This window comes from Ricinus communis, chromosome 7 (genome assembly GCF_019578655.1).
Source record: "Ricinus communis isolate WT05 ecotype wild-type chromosome 7, ASM1957865v1, whole genome shotgun sequence".
Lineage (NCBI taxonomy): Eukaryota > Viridiplantae > Streptophyta > Magnoliopsida > Malpighiales > Euphorbiaceae > Ricinus > Ricinus communis.
The window spans coordinates 25,195,512-25,216,567 of record NC_063262.1 but is presented as its reverse complement, the minus strand read 5'-3'; the positions used below and the strand labels follow the sequence as shown (position 1 = coordinate 25,216,567).

At 32.2% G+C, this 21,056-nt stretch overlaps 1 protein-coding gene across 6 annotated transcripts; it reads left to right on the top strand.

Moving 5' to 3' along the window:
• Positions 1 to 7,306: 7,306 nt before the first annotated feature.
• LOC8286072 (serine/threonine-protein kinase MHK) lies at positions 7,307 to 15,280 on the top strand. Of its 6 annotated transcripts, none has more exons than XM_015726546.3 (18): positions 7,329 to 7,671; positions 8,696 to 9,051; positions 9,149 to 9,227; positions 9,949 to 10,017; positions 10,102 to 10,191; positions 10,676 to 10,814; positions 10,946 to 11,048; positions 11,197 to 11,249; positions 11,940 to 12,006; positions 12,485 to 12,593; positions 12,696 to 12,761; positions 12,878 to 12,946; positions 13,021 to 13,081; positions 13,160 to 13,267; positions 13,737 to 13,771; positions 13,901 to 13,946; positions 14,353 to 14,428; positions 14,798 to 15,280. In XM_015726546.3, exons 2-18 carry the CDS (start codon positions 9,044 to 9,046, stop codon positions 14,934 to 14,936), a joined length of 1,317 nt encoding a protein of 438 aa, XP_015582032.2. In that variant the 5' UTR covers positions 7,329 to 7,671; positions 8,696 to 9,043; the 3' UTR covers positions 14,937 to 15,280. The 6 variants fall into 6 exon arrangements, with proteins under 6 accessions (XP_048233014.1, XP_048233013.1, XP_025015208.2 ...); XM_002531030.4 differs by having other exon boundaries at positions 7,331 to 7,671; positions 13,163 to 13,267; XM_048377057.1 differs by having other exon boundaries at positions 7,307 to 7,502; positions 8,701 to 9,051; positions 9,949 to 10,191; positions 13,163 to 13,267.
• The last annotated feature ends 5,776 nt before the right edge of the window (positions 15,281 to 21,056 follow it).

Here is a 21,056-nt window from a genome sequence, read left to right as displayed (position 1 = left end):
GACTCAAAGCACGATCACATGACTTGGAATCCTGCAAAATTAAAGAAAATTTACGAGCGGAGATTCTCGTGACGTGGCCAATGGAAATCAAGTTAAAATTCGTGGTTTTGGCACCTCAAACTTATTTAATTCATCTCTTTCGAATATTTTATTCTTACCAGAATTTAAATCTAACCTGTTATCTGTTGGAAAAATCACTCGCGATTTAAATTGTAATGTTATTTTCTCACCATCCTCAGTGTTTTTTCAGGATCGAATTTCCGGGAAGATGATTGGTAAGGGACACCTAGAAAATGGCCTATCATGCCTTTCCGATCCTCCCAAGAATGTCTAGTGTCCAAAACCCCCAAGACATGCTTATGCATCGAAGATTAGGGCATCCCTCCGACCATGTTCTCAACAAATTATTTTGTTTTAACTTGGATTCTAGCCACTGTGATGTATGTAAATTTTCCAAACACACACGGCTTCCTTTTTCATTATCTTCAAGCATGTCTGAAAAACCTTTTGAATTAATACATTCCAATGTTTGGGGACCTGCCCCCGTTACCTCATACAATCATTTTCGATATTTTATTACTTTTATTGATGATTATTCCCGAACTACATGGCTCTATTTGTTAAAAGGCAAAAACGAAGTCTTTTCTCGATTCCAAGAATTTTACTATTTTATCAAAAATCAGTATAATACTCATATAAAAATTTTTCGCTCCAATAATGGTACGGAGTACATCAATCAAAATTTTTCCACCTTTTTTAAACAACATGGCATTACTCATCAAACTACCTGTGTCAATACACCCGAACAAAACGGGGTCTCTGAGCAAAAGAATTGCCATCTCCTCAATGTCACCTGTACTCTCCTATTTCAACATAATGTTCCTTCCTCTTTTTGGTCGGATGCCCTCCTGACTGCTACCTATCTTATTAATAGACTTCCCTCAGTCACCTTAAAAAATATGAGTCCCTTGGAAATTCTCAAAGGTCGGAAAATCGATTTAGGTCACCTTCGAGTCTTTGGGTGCGTGTGCTATGTGCACGTCACTCGCCATCACAAACTAGACAAGTGCTCGGTCAGGACCTTTTTCCTCGGATATTCCTCCACCCAAAAAGGGTACAAGTGCTATGATCCATTGACTCACAAGACCTATGTCTCTCGGGATGTCACTTTTCTCGAGAATGAGTCCTATTATACCAACCCTACCGGTGCCGAATTTCATTCTCCTTTTCCACTTAACTCTGATATTTCTCTTAGCAGCTTTGATCACAGTCCACTCCTAGAACAGCCACCTGACATCTCAAGGCACATTCCTTCAGGGGGAGATAACCACTCACAAGAACAAGAAGCTTCATTTCACGAAGTCTCAGAGGAAGCAACTGCCTTGAGACGTTCCAGTCGACAAACCAGACCACCTGTGAAATTTAGAGACTATGTGTCTCATACGGTGACGTACCCCATTCAGAATTTTATTTCATATAATGTTGTATCTAACCAATATCGCAATTATCTATCTCAGCTCTCCAATCATTTCGAACCTACAAACTTCTACGAAGCCAATGCCGATCCTAAATGATGTAAAGCTATGGAAGAAGAACTTCTAGCCCTGGAAAAGAATGATACATGGAGCGTTGTCTCTCTTCCACCAAATAAAAAACCAGTGGGGTGCAAATGGGTATACAAGATCAAACACAATAGTGACAGAACTATTGACAGGTTCAAGGCCAGACTCGTAGCCCGAGGCTTCACTCAAACTTACGGAGTTGATTATCAAGAGACCTTCGCTCTAGTGGCCAAGATGAACACGGTTAAGATCCTACTCTCAGTAGCAATTAATCAAGGTTGGAATCTATTCCAAATGGATGTCAAGAACGCCTTCCTTCAAGGAAACTTAGCAGAAGAAGTTTACATGGCCATTCCTCCTGGGTATAAGACAGACTCAGACTTATCTCTGGTATGTAAGCTCAAGAAAGCAATTTATGGTCTGAAACAATCTCCAAGGGCATGGTATGCTAAACTCAGCTGTTTTCTATTAAGTATCAATTTCAATAAGTGTGATTCTGATTCTTCCATGTTCATTAGACACACTCGCACACACACCATTATTATTTTGGTATATGTTGATGACATCATAATAACCGGGAGTGATAATCGAGAGATAGAAAATGTCAAACAATGTCTCAAAAGGGAATTTGACATTAAAGATCTAGGTCAGTTGTCATACTTTCTAGGCATAGAAATAGCAAAGTCCAGCAAAGGTTTATTTCTATCCCAAAGAAAATATACCCTTGATCTATTAAAGAAAACTGGCAAGATAGGAGCCAAACCTGCTCTCTCTCCAATGGAAACTAAAACTAAACTCAATTTAGAAGACGGAGATCCTTTGACCAACATAGGACATTATCAGCGTTTAGTAGGGAAATTAATTTATTTAACTGTCACTAGATCTGACATTTCTTTTGCAGTTAGTGTGATAAGTCAGTTTATGCATGCTCCTCGTACCAGCCACCTTGAAGCCATTGATCGGATCCTCAGATATCTAAAAGGAACACCCGGACAGGGAATCTGGATGAAGAAAAATAGCTCCACTAATGTAGTTGGTTTCTCAGATGCGGATTGGGCTGGAAGTTGTGATAGAAAGTCAACCACTGGATTCTGTATATTCGTTGGGGGAAACTTGGTGACATGAAAAAGCAAAAAACAGAGCGTAGTTGCTAGATCAAGCGCCGAAGCAGAATATCGTGCGATGGCATCCACGGCTAGCGAACTCATTTGGGTAAAGCAAGTACTCAAGGACATGAAAGTAGAAACGATGGAGCCTATGAAAATGTTTTGTGACAATCACACCGCTCGGCACATAGCATCAAACCCAGTGTTTCATGAAAGGACCAAGCACATCGAAGTCGACTGTCATTTCATCCAAGAAAAGGTTCAAAAAGGAGAAATTGAAACTCCTTACGTCAAGAGTCAAGATCAATTGGCAGACATATTTACAAAAGCCCTGGACAAGCAGAGTCATAAGTCCATTCTCAGCAAGATGGGTTCAATAAATCTATATGAACCCAGCTTGAGGGGGAGTGTTAAAGAAAACAGAAAGAGGGACATGGAAGGCATGGCCTCAGAGACTGCACAAGATGGATTGCTTGTGCAGGCTTCTCATCACTGACCAAGGGTGAAAGGGAGCAACCTTTCCTGCAAAGCAGGAAAGGTCACTTCTACCTTTCCCCTCTTAGAAAAATAGTCGTTGGACATATACAACCATCAATATAAACTCTTCATCAGTTGTAAATAAACTCAGAATTTGTAACATACTCATCACTGTTTTATCAATACAAATTTATACAAACTTCTTCAAAAGGATTATATTAGGTGTCAATGATATGCTTACAACGAGATGAGGTGTAGCTTTAGCCCGAGAGATTCTTGTTCCCATTTGTTAATACAGCAAAATTAGGCTAAAATACTAATAGTTAAGTCCATTTCGATTGGTGTAACAAACCCAAAAACCACCATACTCAATAATCACCCGCCACTGTCAACTTCATTACTCATAAACTTGGCAATTGCATGATTAGGGATGTGGTGTTTTTGCTGCAGACTCCTACAATTTTCTTGGTTTTAAAATTATAATGCAAGGAAGGAAGAATGGTTGAAGCATATTATCTTACTCTAGATAAGGTAAATTGTGTTATGTTTCTTGAAAAAAGTGTTTATGTTTTATCATTGAGTAGGACTGCAGAGAGAATGGACATGAAGTTTACCTAGAAAGATGTATCCGAGTCTTGGATACTGGTTTTGTTCCATCTTTTGAGGGTCTTCATAGTTTGATTTCTAACCTGATAAGATAGGTTGGTGTTGTTCATGAGATAACTGCAGTCTTACCCTATATTGAATTTCTAATGAATGGTGACGCGACTTAGCCCATAAATCTTTTATTGCTAATTGAACAATTGCGTTATAGAGAGAAGTCGATTATCTAATTTATAATCTCAATTTATGCTTCATTTGGCACAGTTTTGCCTATATAATGCGTCCCTTTTACTCTACGGAATAAAAATTGCTATTTAAATGTACGACTAGTCCCCAGCAAAATCTCAAATCGTATTTAATAAAATTTTATTTTCGTTTATGAAGTCAAGTTCAAGCTCATTTACGAGATGAGCAGCACTTCTTTTCTTTTTTTACTTGAACAATAAAAATAGAAAAATTCTCATGGGACACGCTCTTTTTGAAAAATAAATATTACTTTTATGATTGTCTTTGGATTTTTTATTTATATAATCTTTTTTATTCTTTTACAATTTCTTCAAGAAAATGATATTAAAAATATATCTAAAAATTTTATTTTCTAATGAATGGTATTATTTGACTTGTATTATTTTGAAATCGGTTAAATAATATGGATTTATCAATTTTATTTTATATTTTCATATTTGATATTAATGTTATATATTTTTTATAACAATTAATGTGTTCTGATGATATAAAATTATATGTTTAAAAAATATATTAAAAATATAATTAAAACAAAATTAGAAAAATCATTAAAGATTGCCATTATATTTATAACAGTTATTTGAATTTTTGTGTAATAAGAAAATAAATAGAAATTAATGAAAAATAATACTACCATAATTTTATTAAGACAAAAATATTAAAATAATACTATATTGGTACAAAGCCTCACAATATAATGGGTTTAAAAAAAACACGGGCCAATGATTCAAAGATCTAGGCCGGGCTTAAAGCCTAATAAGCAATCGACATCAAGCTTTAAAAAAAATATTAGAATTCTATATTTTTGAGTTAAATATTATTTATCTTTGTAGTAATTATTACCTTTTTTTTGTATTAGTTTAAGGATTAAACTAGTAATTTAATATTTAAATTTAATCCTTAAATTTATTTTCGAATATCAAACTCGTTTAAAATTAATTTTATTATTAAATTAGAAGAAAATTTTAGTATAAATTAATTCTAATGTCTAACTAAAATAATAAATTTATACTTTTCTTCTTGCTTAAAATTTTTTAAATATAATTTAATTCAAACAAATTTATATATTTAAAACTATTTATATTCACAATAGTATTATTAAATTATTATATAATTTAATTTTAGTTATTAATGTAAAGTAAACATTTCTAGTTAAACAATATCATTATATTATTATTTTTATTATATATTATAATTAAACTATATATGAAGTAATAATTAAATTAAACAATCATGTCTTAATATAGTGAAATAATTTAAACACCAAGTTGACAAATTCACTATCAATAAAGAAAATTATGATAATCATATACGTCAAAAATGAAATTTTTTTCAACCATCCAAATAAGAATAATATGAGTAAATTTTTTATTTTTAATATAGTTTAATTTTATCTTATAAAAATAACACTTAAACTATTTATTTTATTTTAAAAATTAAAATTAAACTACATAGTAATTTAATAATATTAAGTAAAAAATAAATATTTTCAATACATTTAAATTTTATAAATAAAAATATGCTAAAAGAATAAAAAAATATAAACAAGTAAAAAAAATTAAATTTATTATTTTAATTAGACACTAAAATTAATTTGTGTTAAAAATAAAATTTTATTCTAATTTAATAATAAAATTAATTTTAAACGAGTTTGTTACTTAATAATTATAATATTAAATTATTAATAGACTAATACACAAGATAGTAGTAAATAGTTTTATTAAAACTGAAGAATGTTTTGCTATAATAAAAAAAATATAAAAATTGTATTATATATTAAACTAAATCTCGTGACTAAATAATATTTAAATTTTTTTTTTTAAGGCTTAAATTTACTTTACTAAGAAGATCCTGCCTCATCCTCTTGAGAACAATTACCATTTAAAACGAGTAATCGAAACCCATATCTTTCTCAAGCATCAAATCTCCTATGTGCCACCCATCCTTAAGTCACAAAAACAAAAATACAAGGTACACACTAAGAAAATACAGCCACCGAAGACAGCGTCGGTACAACCAATAGAAAAAAAAATCTGATACACCATCGAAGGTCTAAGCACTGCTCACTCTCTATCAATGGTGGAAAGAGGCAAAAGCAGAGATGGATATCGAGAGGATCGACAATCACTCTTACCCCCCCTGGCAACTCCAATAACTCATTCTTTCCCACACCCACATCCATCCAAAGACCAACTTCCATATGGCCTAAAAAGAGGACGATACCTTGCAATAAAAATAAACAAATTACCCAGTTAAACGCCCAACAAATGGCACTAAACTCGAAATAAAACTAACTAAAATAAAAAGAACATAGCAAAAGATAAAAGAAATGCCAAATTGACCATTAAGGAGGCTGCTCCGGATAAACTCATGGACAAGCACCCATTCTAAAACCCTAGCTAGAAAAGTAAGAGGGAGGGAAAACTCAGTTTTTATATGGGTTGGATGAGTCTAACTTGAGTCTGTACTTATAAATTATAAAAATTTAAAAATGGATATCTAATTTGTTTTTTTTTTTTAAATAATAGAACTACATAATTAATAAACAGTGATGAAAGAAATTTTTAATTAACTTTTATAAGAAAGAATATTGATTAAATTATTTCTTCGTTAGCTGACTTGTCTCATTCAATGCGTTTTGAGTTTGAATTAGGGAACAATGGACTTGACTCATTTCTACACGAATTGTGAAAAGAATATTTACTCTTGATTACCTTTTTACTTTTAACTTATTCTAATTTAACCATCACTAATATTTTTTTAGGGAAAGAAAAAGGAAAAGGTAAAGCAAAATTAAGAATCAAATATAGAGAAATTTGGATTTTTCAGATTATAATAAAATTTTTAAACAATTGCTTAAGATTAAAGTCAACCTCATCAACTTAGCAGAATTACACCCTCTGCCACCAGGTTTATCCTATCTTTTATGCTTTTATTTGCACAAAAAACAAAATCAAAGTCATCCTTATCCTCTTATTACACTCGGCACGTGTCGCCCTCAAACCTCAAGAACACAAATCTTCCGTGCTCTCTTCGTACCAACAATCAAATCCCAGAAAGAGAAAGAATAATAAACCGGTTTACGATCCAGACCGGAGATTCACGCGCTCGAAGTCTCGAACCGTATCAACCACACCAAACCATTCACACAAGGGCATTTTCCAGAATTTGAATTCTCAATGAGGCCAATACTTTCGCTAGCTAATTACCACTAAGCCCAAAACCATCCCGCTCGAAGCTTATCCACATCAGGGGTAACATTCGTCAATTAAAGAATATTCTGCAAATATACAAGTCATTTAGGGGCATTTTAGTAATTGAATAGCACAAAATCAATATGGGGACCACACCCCTTTCCCCACCACAACCAAGCATTTTTCTTTTCTATATTCAAATTTCTTAAATTTTTTAAAAATTGAAAAGAAAAAAAGAGATTATTTTAACATTTTCTTTGGTTTCTTCTTCTTTGCTTCTTCTGCGGAATGATCCCTTTCTCATGGTTTAGCCCGTAGTATTCTTAATTCTCTCACTTTCTCTCTCTACAATTCCTGCTTTCTTTCTCTCCTTAGATTCTTTTTTTTTTTTTCTCTTTCTTTCTGTTTCTGCTTGCGCATTGGCTAAGCTTAATTGTTAGATCTCTCTTGTTTTTTTCTAATTTCTTCTATTAAGCATCAATGGTAAGCGTCTTTTTTCTTTTTCTTTTTTCTTTTTTTATAATTTTAGTGTACAATGCTTTGAATTTGAACTTTTCAGCTCGATTTTATGCATTCTATAGGTGTAACTTTCCTTGCAAGCCAGAATGTAGTTTGGCTTTTTGAGTTAAGAGTTCTGCTTTGTGGCTGAGAAAGATAGAGAAACGAGTAAAGTAAAACGAAAGAAAGACAAAAAAACAAAGAGGAGTCGTTTTTATTTTTGTTGAATTACTAAAAACGAAAGATAAAGAAACAGAGTTTTCATTGGATTGGCTCAGTAAGCTTGAATTAGCTTTGTTTATTTGTTGGTAGCGTATACCTTAAGATTGATTTTTCTTTTCTTTTTGGAAAGTTTTGCATTTTCTCAGCGATCAAACATGAAAATTAGGGATTTTATGTCTCTATCTGTGTTTGTATGTGTATTTGTAATTAATTTATTTCGGATGTTCAAAGTACATGTTTCTTTTCTTTCTCCAGTTTAGAAGAATAAATTGCATTTAGGATTTAGACAGATTATATTGTATGTTCTGATTGCTTGCACGATCAAAGACACACCCTTTATTGGGAAAGTTGAGACTTGGACTTGTTAAGTAAGCATTGATAACGCATTGGAATCACTTCCTTTTATTTTTTAGGATTTTCTTTTGTTTTTTTCTTTTCTTTTCTTGTTTTCTGATAAATGAAACCCATAAAGATATCAATAAACATGCTTTTGGTCATTCTATCGGAATTGTTGTTATATTTCTTTTTCTTTTTTCTTTTGATCTTCTGTTTCTTGTGAACTTTGATATTATATTGAACACATTTCTTCTCTTTTCTTAATTAACTAGATAATCAAGGTTTTTTTTCTTAATTTTATGATATAAGTGCATTAGCAATTGGATAAACAGGAAAAGGGATAGATCCTTTTACCTAATTTTAGTTTGCTGCTGCTTATTCTATTTTTCACTTTTTGTCTTGAGGCTTTGGTTAAGTTGGTTGATTTTTTCTCTTTTTAATTTTTTGGCAGCTCAGTTCAAGTTTTTGACAGATGGACATTGTTGGAAATAAATTTAAAGAGATTACTTATACAGAGGTTTTGATAGAGATCGTGGACTGGTTATTTAGATGATAAGAGCTTGTTGCAGCTTGTAGAAGCTGCACTTAAGCATGTTGATAATATTTTGGCTGATATTCAATCATTCTTACAATGACAACTGGGTCCCTGTCTATGTTGTATATAACAAGCTACAGTTTAGCACTAAACCGTATATGCAAGCTAGCAACTCACACTCTGTTGACAGAGTAGACACCTTTAGTTGGAGGTTCTTAGAAGTCCATTGACAAGTTTTTGACTGTCATCTTCTACAATCTAATAATGGAAAGGTGAGTGGCTTTGCAATTCACTTGAGTGTGTGATTGGATTTTTGTTCTTTTCCAACACTTAAGCATTCTTGGAGTAACTTTAAAAATTTCTCCACAGATATAAAATTCTGGGAGAGCTTGGTGATGGTACTTGTGGTAATGTGTTTAAAGCCATCAATGTAGAAACATATGAAATTGTAAGTAACTCTTCATATTGGCAATTTTTTAGCTTCTATTATAGTCACTCTATTTAGTTCTTTTTTTTTTTCCTTAGCTTTGAGTATAGTTATATTTTTTTTCTTATTATTGTAATTAGTATAGATTTATCACTTGGAAGTTCTTGCTTAGAAGGATAAGCACTGGGTAGATTTTATGGTGGAAACTGACAGTCATCTTTTCTATTGACAGCTGACTTGAGAATTTCTTATTTGATCTTATAGGATTATCCAAAACTTTATCGACTAATTACTGTAATTTGATGCGAGAACTGATCAGCATATTAGCACATCTAGTACAAGTGAGAGATCCATGATTCTGAGATGTGCTCAGAATGCTGCTTTTTCTGTTTTCAACTGGAATTTTAAGCACTGTAATTAACAAATTATCTAAAGAACAAAGAAATAAAATAAAAAATTGATTTCTATATACACCAAATTTCTACAAGAACAATAAGTCTTTACTACTGGTAAAGATAATCAAACAGGCTATATATTGTATGTAGCATGTCACGCCTTCTTTAATGGTTTAATATGATTACTCTGATGTTATGTTTTGAATTTATATTACAGATAAGCCTGAAAGAAATTAAAACGGAAAAATTGTTTGCTATGTCTTTTTTGATTTTATGCAATAAGAAGTGTTTTACCTTCATAATTCCCTTTTCTTCATTTAAATTCTATTTATTTTCTCTGATCTTAGGTTGCTGTGAAGAAAATGAAGAGAAAGTTCTATTTCTGGGAAGAATGCATGAACCTGAGAGAAGTAAAAGTATGTTTTATGGTAGTCTTTGTATATTCAAATGCTCTCATGTCATTTACACTCTGTACATTACTGAATTTAATTGTCTTGCAGGCCCTTCGTAAATTGAATCATCCTAATATTATAAAATTGAAGGAGGTTGTCAGAGAAAACAATGAACTATTCTTCATTTTTGAGTATATGGTGAGGAATCTTGTTTTCAATTACTACTTTTGATGGATGATTTACATTTGCCTTAGTTTAATTCCCCTGAGAATCACAACATAGTTTAATTCCCCTGAGAATCACAACATGTCTCTTAATATTACCGTATCAAGGGTATTCTAAAGCTTACACTGAAGCATAAATTCTCTTCTTTAGAAAAAGGGGCTGAACATTTGTCTCTTTTTTCCAAGGAACAAGCACGAAAAAGTCACCCAAAACGGTCTAGGGCACCAATCTGATATTAACTTGGTTAAAACTAAATCAAATCCTACTGGGCGAGCTAACTATGTGAATCCTTGTCCTTTGGCAAAAAGTTTTACGAGATGTTTAGATATGATTTGTTACACAATGTAAATTATTCTTATTACTTATGTACAGACAGGAATATCATGCTTTAAAACTGACAGCAAAGTATATAATTGTTCATTGACTGTAATCCTTAATTTTGGACATATTTAACCAGGAATACAATCTATACCAAATCATGAGAGAACGAGAAAGACCTTTTACAGAAGAAGAGATACGAAGTTTTATGTCTCAGATGCTCCAAGGACTTGCTCACATGCACAGGAATGGGTATCTTCATCGAGATCTTAAACCTGGTAAAGAAAATTAGCTTTTTTATCATCCGCAGTTTTATTTTTTTTGGTTTGAAATTGCTGTTTTCATCTTCATGGAGGAGTTTATGGTGTTCACGTAGCAAATTCATTACTAAGACCTTTTTCATTCTTAGAGAATTTGTTGGTGACAAATGATGTTCTTAAAATTGCCGACTTTGGACTGGCTAGAGAAGTTTCATCAGCACCTCCTTACACAGAATATGTGTCCACACGGTGGTAGGTTATCTTTAAAAACAGAATTTTATTTCATCTGTTGTGTGAATGTCTGCTTGCCTTTGTGTGCTATGAGCTGAAAGTTTTTCAATTCTATGCCCTTGTTATTATCTTTTATCTCATGTTGTTTCTTGGTTTCATAAATTGCCAGGTACCGAGCTCCTGAAGTTTTGTTGCAGTCCTCAACATATACTCCTGCAATTGGTATGCTTTTCTTTTTCTCTTTCCCCCCTCCCCCCACCACTGCCAAATTTTTTCGATCTTTATTCTTAAACCTGGTTTGTTTTCCTCAGAAAAAAAATGGTTGGTAGGACCTGGGCTTGAACCTCACTTATGAATTAATAAGGTGGAAATCGAACAAAAACTGCCACCCTCAAAAAGTAAAAATTAAAGAGTTCCATTTGAACTATCCACTTATATAATATTCATTCTGGTCATTTGTTGTCATACATAAAATTTTTGAAGAATATCATCATGGTCAAATTTGTTGTTGCATATTCCAGTAAGGGTTTACAACATGTTAAAACTAGTCATGGTCCTGAATACCCGTCACTACTTGATTGGTCTCACTAGGAGTACAGTGTGATGCATTTATTGAAGTCAATAAAATGTTTCTTATGTGTGTCTGGAAGGTTTTGTGTAGGTTTATAGACCCTGTTTTCCACAATCACTCTATTCTGCTTTGAGGCCTAACACTGTGTATTCCAGTCGAATTATACAATAGGATCTATATATATGCAATCTAAATTAATCTCGTTAATGATGCTTGTCTATCTTAAAAGGTGCAAACATTTAATTTGAATTCATCTGCATTCCAGCTTTTTGGTACATTGACTTGTTATAGCTGTTCTTTCATCGTTTGATTCTAAGTACCTAAAATGAAATTATATGCAGATATGTGGGCAGTTGGCACAATACTAGCTGAGCTATTTACTTTGTCCCCTATTTTCCCTGGTGAAAGGTGACTTTACTTTTACTTATCATCAATAACAACCACATGCAGACAAATAACTTGTGCTATGGTAGTTACACAGTGTTTCATGGATGGAATTTCTTTTTATGGCTACATCCAGATAGCTATATGTGAATCTTGAGGTTTCTTTTTCTTTGTTCAAAGTCAAGAAGAATGAGATCACTGAACCAGCTTGAAGTTAATTCATTCTGCTACTTATAATGCTCTGCAATTTTGTTGTGTAATTAACGTAAGGAAACGTTTATATCTAATAAAATCAATGTATTGCTATCAACTATCGTGACAGTTTGGAAGCATCACTAGTTATCTTGATGTTAAGAAAATCAGCATGAATTCTCTCTCTTGTGTCTGCGTATACAAATCACCAATTAATTATACATGTAAATAGAAGTAACATCTCATTAGAAAATTTGTTCACACTCTGTCAGAATTAACAAAATTTCTCTCATGGATTTCTCATGGGCAGTGAAATAGATCAATTATACAAGATATGCTGTGTTCTTGGTACACCTGATTGGACTACATTCCCTGGAGCTACAAATATCTCTCGATTGATGAATATTTGCTACTCAGAGGTAAGTTAATCTGTAATTGTTTTCAGTTTTGTAGGGTATCTTTTGTGCCTTTTTACTTTGGGCTTCTTGTTGCATTTGTTATTCATTTGTTTTACTTGGTAGATATTGCCTGCCAACCTATGTGACATCATTCCTAACGCTAGCTTGGAAGCCATTGATTTGATCATGGTGCGTGTTGATGCTATATTGCTAGTTTTCGTTACTTATTACTATCAGATGACTTTACCTGAATTGATTTTACTGAAGTTTCAATCTCTTGTATGCTTCTTCTTGCCTTTTCAAAGCGGTTATGTTCATGGGACCCATTAAAGAGGCCAACTGCAGAACAAGCACTGCAACATCCATTTTTCCATGTAATTATCTACTGCCTCTTCTGATTTGTGCTAGAATTTTCTACAAGAATGGTTTACTAACATGCCCTTGATAGGTGGGTATGTGGGTTCCTTATCCAATTCGAGATCCGCTGGAGCTAAAGCTAAATAGTATAGGTAATTTTTTTTTTAGTTGACTGGATTTTTGTACTTTGTGCAACTGTTTATTTACCATTTTCCTCTTGTATTATTCAGCAGGTGCGAAGCCAAATCTTGAGTTAAATCTGTGGGATTTTGGTGCTGAACCTGATGACTGTTTCCTTGGTTTGACATTGGCTGTGAAACCCAGTATTTCAAATTTGGGTAAATATCTAAATCTATTATACATCCTGCTCTCACATACTGGCAAACATAGGCATAGTGAGGGGACTGTTCTTTCCTGTCACCTCTCTGTTCTCCTTGCATGGCTGACATAGATATCTACAAATGGACATGGACACATTTTGAGTGCTGTCATTTTAAGTATAATGGTGTACTTTAGCCTTCTTTCAATTCTCCTCTAAAGTTATGTTTATATTTGTGGGTGTACGTGTTCAAGTTGGAAGTTAGACACTTGGGAATTATATATTTGCTGTTTCTTCATAAAGAGATAGTATGTGACATCTTCAGTGCTTTGTTTGAGTTATGAGTATTATCTACAGTTCTACGGCCATGATTTAGTCGTACATCTAAATAGTTGGATCTTCTCCCTTCGCTCTCTCAATTATGCTGTTCTCGCACTTTCTTTCCAAAGACAAACTAACGCATACTTCTTAATTCTTATTTCCTGCAGATGCTGTCCACAATGTTTCTCAAGGTATGGAGGAGGTGAGTTTGCAGGACTGCATTCAGCATTGCTTCTGTAACAATTTTCTTTTTTAACTTATGTAGCATGATTATGCCTTTGATACAAAAGAAACTGCTACAAATTGAAATTTCGTTAATTCCTTTGTGCAGAATATTCTATTTTGCTCTGATTTGAAAGATCATCAAGAACAGTCAGGTAGTGATTTGTCCATTTCTTCTACCTTGTGTTGGTGTTGCCTGAAATGAATAAGTTGAATTTATCATTCCCTTTGTTTCATTGCTTTGAATAGATTCTAGGAGCAATTTATGTTGTAAACACATGTCAAGGAAATTAAAAAACAGCAAAGGAAGAGATAAAAAATGACAGTAGTAGGCACTAGGGAGGCTCTATATCAATTTAACGTCAAGTACCTTAATGCTGTTAGAAGGTTACATTTCTTAGCAAGTCCTCAAGTTTGAACAGGCTTTACTCAAGTCAGAACAATGCATTGAACGTCTAGGAGTCATCAAAACATATGTTATTACAATTGTTGGTTACATACAAAATTATTAGCTTAAGCATTATTTCATTTTTGCTCATGACTATTGGATTTGTGTTCCAGTGTTTTGGTCACTACTATCTCCTGATCAAAATGGACTCCACCCTCCAGTTCAGTCATCATTGTCATTGTCATTCAGGTACTTTCTCTTGCTGATGGTAATAACAGTGACTGGCGCCAGAAATAATATTATCAAGACTGCCTCTATTCTATGCGATATTTGACTTATAATTTTCTGTGTTATCATAAACCGTCTTGATTGCTAGAGCTTTTAGGGGACTATCTTTTTTGTCAAAACTGTCTTCTAGTTTATTTGTTATTCACACGTAGCATCAGTTTATCTTGCGTCGCTTTTCTGCAGCACTGCTTAGCCTATTGATGGTCCCTGCAAGATAATTTTTTAATTGATTCATATCATCTGCATCATTCGTCAAAATATGAACAATTTAAATGACCATCTTCTTATACTGCTAGTGGATGTAATGACATCTGCTTTTGTACTTGGCAGTTCAATTCAGCATCCATCAGTTGTTCCACAATCATCTGGATTTGCAATTACATCACTACAGCCTAACATCTTAGATTGCCCATTGTTGGGAATGTCCTCCCCAACATTACCTCTGACCCATTCAAGTGTGATCCAATAAGGAGGATGTATAAATAATCTGTAATTTATAGCAATACTTGATTTTGTAAAGTTCCTTCTTGGCACTTCTATAGATTTGTTCCGGCTTGATGCAGCTGCAATCTTCGTCGTTCAGAAATTAGAATACGTATCTGGGAATATTGGCTTGGAAAAGAGTTTCTAGACTCCAGTTTATCTGATGGCGCCTAGACCTCTGTGCAGATTCTTTTCAATTTTTTTTTCAATTTTCTTTTAAGAACCCTAGGAACTCATTTGGTATAGATGGGAATTTTATGGTGCAAATTCCAATTTGACATGCCTTGTATACTCCTTTGAAATCCATATCTTTAATCCTGTTACTTAACACTTTTACGAGTCAATTAGATTGCCCCAATGTGCTTATGTTCAACTCTTGCATTAAGGAAGCTTCTGTCCCCATGGAATTAAACTGTAGTCAATAAAAATATGTAGGCGATGTTTCACTTTCATATTTGCTTGTCCTTCCAAAACCCACCTGGAACACTTACCTCTTTCATAGATTGAAATTACTGAAGACGTGGAATTTTTTTCATATATATATATTTTCGGGTATTTTGTGGGTTCAGTTATCTAAAAGAAAACTTAGTCAAAGTTAAAATCAAATCGTTGGTGGTTCCTCTTCTATGCAATTTTTGTTACTGTTGAGTTTAAATTAAAAACTAGTAGAACTATAAATAAGTAGTTTTGATAAGTTTAAATCTGTCTTTTTTAGAATAGAAGAATGGAATAATTATAAAAATAATGTTTGAACTTGTTAAGGTTTGATAATTAGTATTTAAATTTTTAAAAACCATAATTCAGTATATGAATTTAGGAAATATTTATAATTGAGTGTTTATAGCAGGTCAATATTAGATTACAGGTTATTTATATCAGTTTATTATAAAATGGTGTGTCAACTTGTTAAAATTTAATAATTAAGTGTTTAAATTCTTAAAAGTCACAATTTAATATGTGAAATTAAAAATTATTAATTTGTAGATAAATACTATATTCTATTTTTATAGTGAAAGATAATATTTATATGAAAGAGGGTAAAATTTTTCATATAAATAATAAAAATTATAAAAATATATAAGATAAATACTATACATATCATAAGGAAATATATTTGTAATTAATATTATAATTAATATTATCATCTTTAATAATGATCAATTTTGTTTTAGATGTTTATAGTGATGGATTGAAGAAGATAAAGTATCACTCAAAATTAGATTAAAATTTCTTTAAAAAGTTTGATGAAAATATAGTAAAAATAGTGTAATAACAGTAGTAATAAGAACGGTATATATTAATATTAAAAATAGAAATTTTTTAAAAACTCTTTTTAATATTTTATTTTTTTAATCTATTAAGCGAATAATATATATTTTAAGATTATATGTCTATAATTAGTATTGGTCTGTTATATACATTCAATTGTAAAGATTTTACTAAATTCACATCTAAATTGTAACTTTTAAAACTTTAAATACTTGATTGCTAAATTTTAATAAATCTACAAATAATTTTTATAACTATCCACTTTCTATATGATCAGTTCTATACACTTAAATATCAATAGTTTATGATTTACTAAATTATAACTTTTAAAAATTTAAATATTTTATTATTAAATCTTTAACAATTTTAGACCGTTTATGTAATTATTCATTTTTAGAGACAAAAAGTGATATAAAGCATTAGAAAATAGTTTTCAGACGATTTTCCATATTCATGCTAAATAGCAGAAAACAAGTCGATTTGTCTGAAATATTTTCCATTATGAAGTTGTTTTCCACGAAACAATGGCCTTCGTCTAAATACACTACTTGCAGTGAATCTTAGTTTGCGTGGTTCCAAAATGACAGAGGTTGATCAAAGTATGGCTATATAAGTGGAACTTAATCTCCTCAACCAAATCCGCAATAAACTTATCGTGAATCTCTCTATTGAATAAGAACTCCCTCCACTTCTTATCGCTTGTTCTTATGGGTTTACATGACTCTTTTCTCAATCTCCAACAACTCTGTTCTTACAGCTTTATCAATGTTCTCCTTCCCAAAATGCCCATGTTTCCATCCTTCAAGTACTCAGCCTTCAATCAGAGAGCCAAAACCTGAGTGGCACAATACTTGCATGTGTACCAAAATAAGCCGCTGAGGAACTCACCCTGTATGCAGTCTCTCTATGCTTCACACTCTCCAAGAATTTTTTCGGCAAAATTCTGCTTATCTCATCATAGGCATGAACCCCAGCTAGAAAAGAATCCAAGATTGGAGTAAATGGCAAATCAGTTTCAAACCAAGAGGAAACTCTTTTATTGGTCAACTTTCAAGAATGATTCACTACCAAAACAGCAGAAGATGACAGAATTTGGCCCAAATTGGCCTGACCATTTGCCCATTTTTTGTTCAAGCACCCCTGATGGTGGCTGAGGGACAAAAGGGCCGACCAAAAGATCCCGTGTTTGAAACTGCCTTAACATGAAATTGATACAAGGTGCCTCCCCACTCATTGCATGTCTTCAAAAGAATGGCATCACATCCACGATAAACTTAAATGATTATGTCAAATCTACTTAGGCTACTATCAAAGCGCTTAAATAAACTCATAAGTTTTGAGCTTGCAGATTTTTTCATGGAATAAGTGAAGGAAAAGGAAACTCAACTGGCTTTCATTGGATCATTAACTTCTATTGTGATTGATCTAGCAGGGACTATACTGTAAGCACCAGAAATGGCAGCGTAAACAGAAAACCTATTGCTTTGATATCATGTTCAGAGGCAAGTTTTGGTTATCGATCCCTTACATAGTTTATTTTGGTGCACATTTATTTATCTAGATTTAACGCATCGCTGCATACCAAACTCGAGACGAAAAATTACATAATTAAGGTAATCAAAGATAACAAAATGGTGTTTGAGTTGAGATAAAAGAGTCTTGATCATAGGCTGCATGAGGTCATAGCATTATTGAGGGTTCAGCCCTATGGCTGGAGTCATTTTTCAAGTGCTGTCAAGGCCTTGAGGGGGACCATCAATTGAAGGGATTGAGATAGGGATGACTTTAGTATAGGAGTGAGTAAAAAAGAAAAAAGGTTAGAATGCCAGGAATGTTATCTGGGGCAGGTAAGAAAGATACTTCGATTCCATAGAGAGAAAGCTTGTTAAGAGCTGCATAAATGGATTAATGTGATCAAATGCAAACCACGGAAACATCACTATGTGAAGCTGAGATGGTCTTTTCGACATTTTTTTGGTTAAATGTTCCATACTCCTACGCACTTTTTCCCTTAAAATGACTCCGATGCTCACATCATTTAAGGCGATGAGTACATAGAGAATTAATCATGTTGTTGAGGTGGTGGGGAGGACATGCAGCTGCAGGTGGTTTGCAAAATATGCTAGGATTAGCAAAGAGTTACAGCTGATGGTTAAGACAGTTTCACTTTTAATTTTTCAGGGAAAACTGATGGCACGACTGTAGTCAGGTCATAATTATAGGACAGTAATACTGCTGCTCTTCTTGAAAAAATTAAAAAAAAAAAAAAACATTCTAAGATGTGAAGAAAGCTTTGCTAAGAGATGTGCACATGGGGATTACATCACCAATAAAAACCATTGAATAATCAATTAGTATTTGAAGCTCAGACTTGGTATAAGTAACGCTAGCAAATATTTGCAACTGAATCTCGGTTACCCGTTTTCCCTTGCTGCAGGGGCTTCGTGTTTATAATCACTTGCGGTGGCACTGGCAGCTGCTCCTGGTCGTTGGCGCATTTTTCTGGACTTACTGTAGGCGTATTAACTGTTAGGCATAGTTGAATATGTTACTGAAACGTTTCATATTCTAAATGTCTTGTGTGACGAGTTTCAAATTTTGGTGTCAATGTTACTTGGGTTCAATATAAGCATCACTAAGGCGCCATTTTTTTCTCTTTTTTTCTGAGAGTTGTTAATTTGGTACTGTAGGTATTTTTATCTTATTATTATTTTTCTTTTCAGCATTAACGGTTGAATTCAACCGGACCACCACCATTGAGCAGAAGCAAATTGTCTGAAACGGAAGGACCAATTAGGGTAAACAGTAGACAACAGAATTACCCTCCCTAGCCCTAGGGACTGTACATAGTATAATATATCGAAGTTAGGGTTCTCTTTCAAATAAATGAGTGAGGTCATCAGTAATAACTCCTAAAATACTCAGCAAGCACCGGGTGCTTGAATCTAACTAGACAGACAGACTACCTCAGCTGAAACTGAAGCCAAAAGATGGCAGATGAAATATTTGATCCTCATAAAGCCAAAGCACAAAACCTTCTTTTTATAGCCACAGCAATCTCCACCTGATTGATTCTATGAGAGCCCGAAGCAATCACATTATTGCGTATCACGAAACCCAGGCTAGATATTTTCTGTGTTGACTTCGGACGTGCCTTCTTTTCTGAGGAGCTGTCATAGCAGTACCAGGACATGGCTTGTTGTTCTTTACTTGAAACTCCAAAGATATATATGCAGGGCCCAGTGAAGGATCTCACTTCACCTTCTTCAGTAAGCAAATTGGAATGAACAGCTTCATTTCTTAGATACCATGGAGTTGGACCTCCAAAGAATACTGCCAGGAAGAACCCTTGTCTTATTACCATTGTTATCTTTGGAGGTAATAACGAAAATTCAAAGATGCATGCAATGCAGGGATTTTTCCCATCTAGTTACATATTTTATGTTGGCCTTCTGCGTAACTTGTGAATGCAAACCCAGTTTACTGGCGAATATATAAGACTTCATATATAATGTTTTACTCTATTGTTTTCCATTTTTCTAGCATCAAAAGATTCGGAGTGAATTAACAAATTTATACTCGATTATTATAAGTTTCTTAACATGTTTGATATTGACATATGCTATTTTTATATAATTTTATTAATCAATAAGTTCTTTTTTAATTAAGTAATAATTCTAACATTAGAAAATAAAATTTTAATTATATATTAAATATTAATTATATAATAAATTAATTTTTAATTATAAAATTACTTTAGTTCTAAAAAAGAGCATAATTAATAATTAAAATATATAATCTTTTTAATATGTATATTTAATTTTACATATAATTTTTTTATAAATATATATTTATTTTTAATATGTTAATATTATTATACTGATATATAATTTTTATATTTGTCATATAATTAATATATTAACTAATAGATAATTTTATAATTAAATAATTTTAATTTTAAGAAGTTATGTTAATTTTATTTTAATATTATATCAATTAATAAGTTAATTTTTAATTATATAATTCCTTTTAATTTTAAAAAATAATATATATTATTTGTTTAACACATCATATTTTAAAATAATTTCTATATCTATGTTCACATGATGAACTGATATTTCTCACCTATTTATATAATTTCTTTCATAAATGTACCAAACTTTTTCTTTCATTTGTAAATTTATAAACTCAAAAATTCAAGATTGTAACATAACTAATTTAAATCTTTAACTAAAATTAAGAATAATCAGTTCACTTGAAATGATTATTTTATAGGGTCAACATGGAGAATAGAGTTTAAGTATTTCACTAATAGCATATTAAGCATATAGATTCCAACTCTATTCCTTGAAGTTATTTCAAGTATTTCCATTATTTTTTACCAAAAAAAGAAAGTACTTTCATTATATTAAATATTTTAATTTTTAGAAATAGAAAAGAAATAATAGGTTTTTAAGATTTGAATTTTAATATTTTATATTTTGGGACAAGCAATCCGTCCCTATTACTTCTACCCGGTAGCTTGAATAGTGTACTGTTGAATTAAAACCCATATTTTACATAAATGGTACAGCAGATACTAATATTCTTAATTTCTTTAATTTATGGAAACAGGAGGCAGTCATTAGTAGTAGGTAAAATTAAATCAAGATTTGAAACCAATCAATTCAGATTATTCCAATATTTTTCTAGTTGGATTTAATTTGATTTGAATTTTTTAAGATTAAAAATTTTGATTTAATTCATTTTTGAGCAAGAAAATTTGATTAAATTGACTGAATTAAAATTATAATATATATTCTGAAATATTGAAATATATTATAAATTTTGATAGTTC